Below are 9,914 nucleotides of genomic sequence, written 5' to 3'. Positions count from 1 at the left end.
AGGATCTGATTGCACAGCAGTCCCCATTGGAGATAGCAATCCATAGGATACAGCCGGGGGATGGGGTCCTAATAAAAACTTGGAAAGAAGCTACACTAACACCACAAGGGGAAGGTCCCTATGTTGTTTTATTTACTGCAGAAACAGCTATTTGAACCGCAGAGAGAGGATGGACTCATGCCAGCCGTGTTAAAGGACCCATCGGTGACGAGAAGTGGGAGGTAGCTCCCGGGAGTGACGACCTGAAACTCACAATGCGACAAGCCCAATGGGTATTCCAGGTAAAGGCTTCCCCTGAAGAACACTACTACTGCTGAGAAGAACTAAAAAAACCCCTCGTAGCTGGTTGCAACCCAGTTGACGAGTGAGGCAGAGGAGTGAATTGTGGGGAAAGATGGGCCTTAGGGGTATCCATTGGTACTTGGGGATTCTCACAGTGATCACATTTTGTATAGCAGCACAACGCCACCCACACCAAGCTTCCTTACATCCCTGTGTGACCTGGTACCTATACAGCCCAGTCTAAACCAAAAGGGTTACTATTTTTGCCTAAGCTCAAACCTAGGGAGGGGATACTGTAACCACCCAGGCTCATATTACTGTGCCTATTAGGGATGTGCAACTATTGCCTCAAATTGGGCACCTGGGGCTGGGTAGGATAAATATCTACAAGTAGGGCATGGACCCTATGGGTGCATACCTCCTAACTGAAACCCACAGTTGGGAAGATGGGCTGTGTGGGGATTAAAGACAGAGAGAGAGAGAGAAACATCTGCCAGCAACAATGGATAAATGTAACGAATCCAGATAACCCAGTGTGGCTGTTAGGGAAAATATGGGGTGTAAGTGACTTGCGGAATCAAACTCTATAACACATAGATGGGTTATAAAGCAGGTATGTTTATTCCAGTGCTGGGTGCAAGGGGGACAGCTCCACCAAACTTGCACATGGACTTGTAAAATCGTGACACAGATATAGGTACATCTCATACATAGTCAGTGATTTCTCGGAATTCTGATACATATTCAATAGTTGTTTAGCATGCAGACCCCCTCTTGTTCTTATCAGGGGGATGCAACTCCTCTTCTGGTATTTACAACATCTATTCTCCTCCTTGCCTGATGACTTCCGTGAGGTCTCACTCCTTATCTGCATCCTTCCTGCTCTCCCAGGCCCCTTGTTTCCCTGTGCGGAAGGGAGAGAATAGTGTTGTGAAGGAATCCCTGGCTTTAATTGCATCCTGCGACCTTGTGGCTGAAGGGATGCTCAGTAGCAGTTGCTTTGTCCTGTGTTCATTTGCAGATTTGACTAGAGGAGTTGATCCAGCTTCCTCTCTGAGATCTGGAACTGAAACTCTGTCGGATCGCGCAGGTACGTCATAGCTTTGAAATTCTTTAGAGAGCTTTTGCTGCCCGTTTCAGTGCCATTTCATGGCACAGTCCCCTGTACGCTCTGCTACTCAGTTGATGCTGTAGTGTGTGACTGAAACTTTTCATGGGTCTTTGGTTGCAGAAGTGCCCCCAGTGTGGGCCCTGCCCGGTCATCGGTTTCCTCCTGTGCTGGAGCCCAGCTGGAATCCCAGCAGTGAGTACTCTGTCTTCACTGACTTGGCTGACTCGCCGCTGATCTTCAAAACTTCATGCACGTGATATTTAACTTCATACATTCTGTTAAGGTCCGGAAAGAGAAGAGGATGAATACAAACGAGGAAAATACTCTCAGGGCTCATCCCGTCTCCTGAAGTGACTGCTGAAGGAAATGGAGAAGGCAGAGCGTGGTGGGTATACTTCAGTCTGTTCACTGTGGGACCTGGGAAGCTGAGGTGTGATATGCAGGTGTGGGCAGGCTGTAGCCTGCACAGCAGGAAGGGATGGGTCAGAGCCGTGCTGCAGCCGTGTTCCATGTATCACCTTGCAGGTGCTGTCAAGCACCAGAGCTGGTCTGCTGCCAGATGGTCTGCATCCAGCCAAGACCCAGAGGCAGCTGCTCCCCCAGCACAACCATTACTTGTCAGAGCTGCTTTGTGCAGTCGTTGGCACCCAGATGGCAGCAAGTGGCAAGCGCTGTGCTTCTGTTCATCCAAAGCCCTCCGTGCAGCTGAGCAAGTTCAAGGCAGGAGGAGCATCCTGAGCAGGGTTGGCTGCCTTTGCTAATGCTGGAAATGAGGTGGAGATGCTAATTCTGAAGGCTTGGACTGTGTGTTAGAGCTTGGATTTCAGCCTGCAGCTACCTGGCTGTGACGGGCTGGTGACAGCACAGAATGTGAGGGCCTTGCACAGGAGCTGATTCCTCAAGAGGTGTGAGGGAGTCAGCATTGTCCAATAGCTGGGAGGGCCCAAATGCCCTTGGGTAACAGAGGGGCTCACAGTGTACTGGGGGGGGGGGCTGGACTTTACCTGAGCTCGGGATTGGAGAAGCTCAGTTTTTGATGAGGGCACGTGACATCCCAATCCTACTGCCCTGCTTTCTTTCTAAAGGAACGGACCAACAAAGTGAGCGGGATGCACTCCAGGAAGGTGGATATCCCACACTGCCAGTCCCGGATGCACTCCAGGAAGGTGGATATCCCACACAGCCCATCCCGGACAGAGGAATGCAGGCAGCACCAACCAGCATGCCAGGTAATTTCTGTCCCATGATCATACGGTGTCACAAACCAGAGTCACTGCGTGCCTGCAGGCTCTTGCTGCCAGCTCTTGCACACCAGGTCAGCAGCCAGACCTGAGCGTGTGAGCATAGAGCACATGTAAAAGAAGCAGGAGTGTTTCTCCCCTGGGCTGGCTCTGGCTGTGCCCTGTGCTGGCTGAAGCCTGACCTTCAGCCTGGGGGGCGTCCTACAGGAGAGCTCAGGACACGCATGCCGGGAAAAGCGTGAGGGATTCTGCTCTGTAGCTCTCCCCACAGACCAAGCCCAGACCCCAGAGTACAGCCCCAGCTCTCGGCCCAGAGGAGGACACGGGTAGTGCCTGTGCAGCCTCTTCGTACCCAACGAGAGGTGGAAGCAATCCTTCTTGTCCTCCGGTGCTTCGGCACCAGAGACGGAGGCACCCACTGACAAAATGACCTCTTGGGTCCATGAAGCACACTGAGAGATTATCTGTAGCGCAGCTGAAGGTAACGTGGGACATTGTCTCATTTCTTCCAGGGATGAACACAGGCAAAAGCACAGAGGCTGCTGCTCACAGATCTGTGTGGAAGCGCCGCATTCCGGTGACGGTCTCAGCGATGCTGCTGCCTGCGCTGGTGCTGGCCGTTGGTACTGTGATATGGGTGCTCAAAAACTACCTGTGAGTTGGCCTTTCCCCAGAACGCCTTATTGCTGCATTTGGCAATGAAGCATTTGTGGTGCCAGGATCCTGGACGGCCAAATCAGCCGCTGGCAGTACACTGCCAAGACTCAGGTTGCAAAGTCTTTCAAGTTTCCCCTTATTTCCTGTCAGTGAGTAGTGCTTTCTGAAACTCATTCTCACAGAGCGCGCAAGAGGGAAAAGAGAGCAGCAGAAGCAGCAGATGGAGCTGGGGAAGGCAACGAGACAGACTCTGACCCAGTCAAACAAGAGTCTCCGTAATAGCTCCAGTCCGTTCCATTCTGCCATTGAAGAGGCCAGAAGTCTTCAAGGTCATCTGGAAGACCTGGAGCTTGAACTCAAAGCCATGAAAGAGATCCTTGGGAACAGTCCTGAGTGCTGCCTTCTGTCAGAGGACGGCCCTGAATGTGAGAGCAGAGCTTTTGTCCTTCATCCTGCATTCTCCAGGACAGGTATCACCAGCAGTTTGAAGATTCTTAGCTCGACACAGCTACATTCCTGTTGAGGGTCCTAATGAGGACCCAGAAAACGAGCTTCCTCTGACTGCCGGACAATGCGTAATGTCTTTGGAGATGTGGGTGAGAATGGCTGGTTTCAGGGAGAGCTGACAGATGGCACAAGAGGACTGGTCCCTTCCAATTTGGTTGCGGAGCTTTCAGATGATGAACTGGATACACCTGGAGATCCTGTCAGAATTCCTGCATTGCTCCATCTGCAAGACTACCATTGTTCCACTCAATGGAACAACTCGATGTTGAGCAGAATGTGGTTGAGCTCCTTCGGGAACTCTCTGAGGCGACTGACAGCGGAACTGCATAGCTTTATTGTATATGAAAAACAACCAAACAACTGTCCCCTCCCTCTCCCTTCCCCTCGCACCCCCCTACCCCCCCCCAAAAAAAAAGACAAAAAAACCCCCAAAAAACCCTAAAAAAACAACAAAAAACAACCCACCCTCAATAAAACAAAAATCCAAAACCAATTAAAATCTCAACGCTGTTCTTTTTCTGGGATACACTGAGGTGACGCTTCTTCTAGCTTAGACTTTGCAATGAGTTTGTGTCACGGAGTTCTCTCTAGAGCTCACTCGGTGACAGCGGGAACAAACCCAGGGAGAGAAGGAACAAAGAACCTCCCCTCTCTAACAGCGCGGTGCGGGGGCAATAAAGAACTGGGGGGGGGGTTGGCACTCACCTCTCATCGGGGTACCATCCCATTCTCTGCAAGCCACGATGTTGTGGGAAGCTGTGGAGGAACTGCTCAAATGTATTCTCTCTAAGAGAGGGGAGCAGGTATCTCCTAAATGCATATCCGAGCTGGTAAAATGGGCTCATATGAATGGACATCTTCAGGAGGTGGCACTGATGTTCACTGTAGCCGAATGGCGAGAAATAGTCGACCATATGTGGGACTTTGTTATCTCCAAAAATAAGGAATACAAAATAAATACACTGAAGAATATGCAAGCCGAGTGGGAGATTGCTGCTGCTGTGGTACAAGCTCTATCCGGACCTAGTGCTCAGTCAAGGTCAGAACTTGACTCCCTGTTACCAGGAGGTTCGTACTCTGTTTGCTCATCAGCCTCACAAGTCAGGGCTGCCGCAGAAGCCCCGAATAATCCCCCGTCCTCGACCTCTTCAACGTCTCTGGCAGATCCGGTTTTGGCTGGTGAGGAAGGTGCGGTGGGGGGGGGCTGAGGGGTGTGCAGAGCAGCAAGAAGCTCCTGAGAGTGAAAGCGACTCGGATAATGGTGGGAATGAGAAAGCGTTGGAGGAACATAATAAAACATTAACTGAGGAGCTGCAGGACTTAGAACTGCGTACGAAGGAGGCATCAGTCTCTTCGAGCGTTTCACCGATGTCTTTACAGCCCCTGTCTATGCGATTCCCCCCCACATGTAGCGATCCTCCACCTTTGCGTTGGTCTGGAGTCATTAGAGACATGATATTGGAGGGACCGTGTCAAGCTGTGTTTCAGCTCGCTTGCCCGCTGATAGACGATCAGCAGGGAGCAGCTCGGTGGGAAGTGCATCATTGGAAATTGTTACAGCAGGCTGGTAAGACTGTGACTGACTATGGGATGCAATCTGAAGCTTCTTAGCAAATCATTCAATGGATTTTCACTGAGGATACTCATATGACACTAGACACTTTTGATCTTGTGCGGTTGTTACTAACACCACCAGAATACGTTGTTGGTCTCATCTCAAGGCAGAAAATAGCATCCAGCCTTTATAGTAACTGTGTTTGTGTGTTTCTTTCCTAGTGGAATTGCTTTGTAACTTGCGGTGTTATAAATAATATTAGTAATGGTTTGACATAGTGTGTGATTTTCAGTGTTACCAATGCAGTCTCAAGAATTAGAATTTTAGGCATTATCCATAGATCAAATGTGTGTTAAAGAAAGGATTTGATGTAATCAGTGCTGTAATCTATGGGAATAGCTCTTTTAGTATGTTAGTACTGCTCACTCATGATGTTATTAGCCTATTAATTAGCTTTTCTTAATTTGCAAAGACAAAACCTGGAAAGGAATCCCAGGCAAAGGGATGACCCTGTATCGCAGAATGGATACGTCTCTTACACCCAACTAATTGGGATTTTAAAAATATGACCATGCATCACTTGAGACAAAAGTGCATACTAATAGAACTAAATTTGATAGTTTATTCTGTTTTCCAGGCAGCTGTTCCACCTGGGCTCTGTATCACGCACTGGCCATGCAGATATGGTGTACAACTGGAAGAAATCCTTCAGACCCTGAATGCAGGAGAGAATCTGTGATGGGTGAGAGAGGAAAGGTGCACTTTGAAGCAGGGAAGGCCCTGCTGGCACCGCCTGTCGCAGCCACCATCAACACGGTTTGCTGTTTCTCAAGGGTCAATAAGTAATAATGCCCCTAGTGATACTCCAGCACATTTGTCCTCTAAAACTGGTTCTATCTGACATGCAACTTCATAAAGTTCAATTATCAATTATTAGCTCAAAGGCATGGTTATGAGCATCCTAAAAGCATTTGTTGCACAATAGTTAGTGGCCATTAAAAATCAATATATCAGAGTATATGAAAGTTGAAGACTTTTCCTAACTAGTGACATGTGAACACAATGGGACCCTCATGGATTTATTTCCAGGTTGCAGAAACTTAGGTTGCAGAGCAAACGAGTTTGTTCTTTTTAGTAGGTTTAACAGTAATGTTGTTATGCTGTGTTTGACTTGTCTCTTTTTTCACTTCTAGAGGATTGTCAATCGAGGTCTTGATTGAGTTATAATGGTTATGTTATTAATATAAGTAGTGTTGTTATTCTATAGGCAGTAGCTTGCTAATTAATAAAAAAGGGGGGGTCGCCGCGCTCCGACCCCGCAGAGCTCCACTCCATGCGGTACTTTGAAATAGGGATGACGGAATCCGGCCCCGAGCAGCCCTGGTTCTTTGAAGTGGGGTACGTGGATGGCGAAATCTTCGTGCACTACAACAGCTCCGGTCGGAGGTACGTGCCCCGCACGGGGACAAGTACCAGTGCTGCGTGGAGCACGCCAGCCTGCCCCAGCCCAGCCTCTACTCATGAGGTGAGTGAGGGGATGTGGGGCTGGGGGGCTCTGGGCTGCCCCTTCCCCTGCTGACAGCCCTGCCTTCCCCCAGAGCAGTCACAGTCCAGCGTGGTGCCCAACGTGGTGGGGGTGGTTGTCGCCGTTGTGGCCATTGCCATCATGGCTGGCGTTGGATTCATCATCTACAGACGTCATGCAGGTAAAAGTGGAGGGGTGTAGGAGGACAGTGGGGGCGGTGGGGGGATTTGAGGCTCCCTCAGGAGCCCTCAGCCTGGCTATGATGTGAACCTGTGCTGATGCATCTCTCTGTCTGCAGGGAAGAAGGAGAAAGGCTACAACACGGCGCCCAGTGAGTGATAAGGGCAGCGCTGTCCCCCACCTCTGCCCAGTGCCAGGGCAGCATTGAGGTCCCCGATTTCTCCCAGGGTTCCCCTTCCTGGTGCTCAAAGCTGCTCCATGCCCCACAGCAAGAACAGGGCTGGGGGTCATGGCTGTGAGAGTCCTTCCTTATTTTCTGGCTCCAAGCTTGCTTCCTGAGGTGTTTCTTGTGAGAAGACTCTCAAAGATTTATTGAAGTGGCAAGTAATGGGTGCTACCGTGTGACAATCAATATCACTTTTTGGGTATTTGAATATTTGAAAGCACCTTCCTTCAGAGCTGTTTGCCTCCAGAAGAGTGCTCAGGACTGTTTATGAGCGGAAGATCTGGCCCGGGACTAAATAGCTCCAGCTTGGTGTGGGAAATCTGGGTAATGAAGCCATCGTGCCCTGTGAAAAACAGGATGCGGATGGGTATCCCTGCTCCCTCTTATCTGCTGGCAAGGCTCAGAAGATGGGAACAAAGGAATTTCTGCTAAGATCCCAGAGCCAGAAGCTTCCATTCCAAGGAGTGCTGACTCAACTACTTTGGATTCGAGCTGTCACTCCAAAGAGAGCTGACTTGACCACTTTGGACATATAAATAAGTTGGTGCTACCATTGGAAATTGTCATCGTGGTCACCATTAACAGAACAACGCCTGACGACCCACCACGACTGAAAACCAATGACTGAACTACAAACCTCGATGGATCCATGGTGGTGAATATCTCCCTCTTGCTTCCTACAGAGACTCCTTGCTTCTATTTCATATTTTTACTGCATTCCCTTCCCCATCACCCTACACCATAATAGCGTCCGTCCTCCCCTTCCCCATCTCCCTGATAAAGTCTTGTAATAAACTGGTCGGACCAATGTTTGAACCGTTGTTTCTTAATCCCGCACCAGGTATACGTATATCAAAGAACCTTGCCTCCCTCCTACAAACTGGGCTGAGACAATGGCTCTTCTTACCTTACAGGCCAGGAAGGTGGAACCAGCAACTCGAGCACAGCTGCGGTGTGGGGCTGGGGGTTGGAAGGGGTCCCTGTGCTCCTTGTGCTCCTTGTGGTGCTGCACCAGGGCTGGGCCGGGACTCTGCAGGGAGCTGAGGGTTGGGATGTGAACGTGGCCCTATGGGACACCATCTCTTCTTCTTCACATAGGAAGTAACCAAACCGTCTGAGTGCTGTGCTTCAGCCTGCAAGGGGCCAACTGGCCACACAAGCATTTGGGGTCGGTGATGAACACAGCCCCATCCCCTCTACCTCTCACATCTCCCTCTGCTTCCTATGCTGTTATGCTTTTCCTGTGCTGCTTCTTGTGAAATAAAGTGTTGGGCTGTTCTGTGCTCAGCCTGCCTGCATTCTGCTCTGTGCCGTGCTCAGGGTTGGGGTGGATGAGGGGACCTCTCCTCATCCCTCCTCCCCCCACCCCACACTCTTTGCCCATTGCTCCATTTCACACTGCTGCTCTCCTCCTCCCCTTTGCACTCCCTGTGCTATCTGCAACGCTTTGGCATGAAGACGTGACTGGAAAGTTCATCCAGTATTGGGCTGAGCTGTGCTTCCCCCCATAACCCACAGTGCTGCCACAGCCACATTCTGAGGGCAGACACCCAGCTTCCATAACCAACCATGCACTGAGGCTGAGCTGCCCACACCCCACATCCCAACCTGCTCCTCTACAAAACATCTCAACTTTATTCCATACAAATCCCAGAGCATCCCACTCTTCCCATCCTGCAGCGGGGAGCGGAGACAGCCACAGCTCCCCATGTCCCATCGCATCCCACTCCAGCTGCCCTGTGGTCCTCAGTGCTGCAGCAGCCGGCTGTAGGATCCACAGCGGGTCTTCAGTTCGGTGGGTGTCCCCATCTCAGCCATGGTGTAATGCTCTGGCACCACAACATGGTCTGCCTTCTCCAGCATCCGGGGTTGATGGCTGATGAGCAGCATTGACTGGTCCCCCCTGTTGGGCATTGGGTAGGTTTGTGGCGTGGCATTAAGCTGGTACATTCGGTGTTACACGCTGTGTGTGAGTCCCGTCTGATCCCATGTGCGGAGGCACGGTACTTTCACACAGCAGCCTTGATTTGTCGCCGGATCGGGAGGCGACAGCCTTCATGTCAGAAATGTGAACAAATGCTTCTGTTGTCTGAACCGTCTCTTGGCCCTCAGCACAATGATGCGCTGCCTTTCCAACCCTTCACAGCACTGCTAGGTGCCAAGTGCTGTGCTTTAAGTCTGTTGTACGATGAGTGGCAGCAGAGACTTTCCAAGTGAAATGCTTCATGCTGTAGATAAACAACAACAACAAATACAGCTGGGTTAATGTGGTCGTCTTCCTGTGGCATATTAGTTGAAGCAAAAAAGAAAATCCCCATCCCTTCTTGCTGAAGCTCTTGGCCACCCCCAGGAAGGGCTGAAAACCACTTCCAGGTCCTTTCCTTAGAGCCTTTGATGCAGAGGGTCCCCACAGATTCCATTCCAAGATCTCCCTAAGCCTCCCTGTTTCCTACAGCTGTAGGCACTGATCCTAAAACAGCTGGGCTCTGTTTCCAGCCTGTGGGACCCCAGGAGTTCCTCACACCATCTTCTGCAAAGCCAGAGCTGCCCACAGTCCCCCACAGCCACTCTTCCCACTACATACGTCAGGGTGCGGATGCAGCGCGCTGAGTCCCGGATATCCCACACTT

At 50.6% G+C, this 9,914-nt stretch overlaps 1 protein-coding gene across 3 annotated transcripts in view; it reads left to right on the top strand.

Annotated features, from left to right (window-relative positions):
- LOC146757009 (uncharacterized) overlaps positions 1–4,303 on the top strand; it is an 8,763-nt gene extending 4,460 nt beyond the window's left edge. For 2 of the 3 annotated variants that reach the window (XR_014936966.1, XM_085523400.1), the window contains exons 2-8: positions 142–281; positions 1,304–1,372; positions 1,514–1,585; positions 1,677–1,778; positions 2,479–2,622; positions 3,147–3,288; positions 3,474–4,303. Coding sequence is in view for 2 of the 3 variants with exons in the window: in XM_085523400.1 (XP_085379526.1) it covers positions 1,760–1,778; positions 2,479–2,622; positions 3,147–3,288; positions 3,474–3,570 (402 nt within the window). In the remaining variant the exon portion in view is untranslated. The other variant, XM_085523401.1, reaches the window with a different exon arrangement.
- The last annotated feature ends 5,611 nt before the right edge of the window (positions 4,304–9,914 follow it).

This window comes from Coturnix japonica, chromosome 24, assembly GCF_054131305.1.
Source record: "Coturnix japonica strain WE chromosome 24, WE-NBRP24, whole genome shotgun sequence".
In the NCBI taxonomy this organism is placed as follows: domain Eukaryota; kingdom Metazoa; phylum Chordata; class Aves; order Galliformes; family Phasianidae; genus Coturnix; species Coturnix japonica.
Note: the sequence above shows the minus strand (reverse complement) of the source record. Positions and strands in the feature narration are given on the sequence as shown.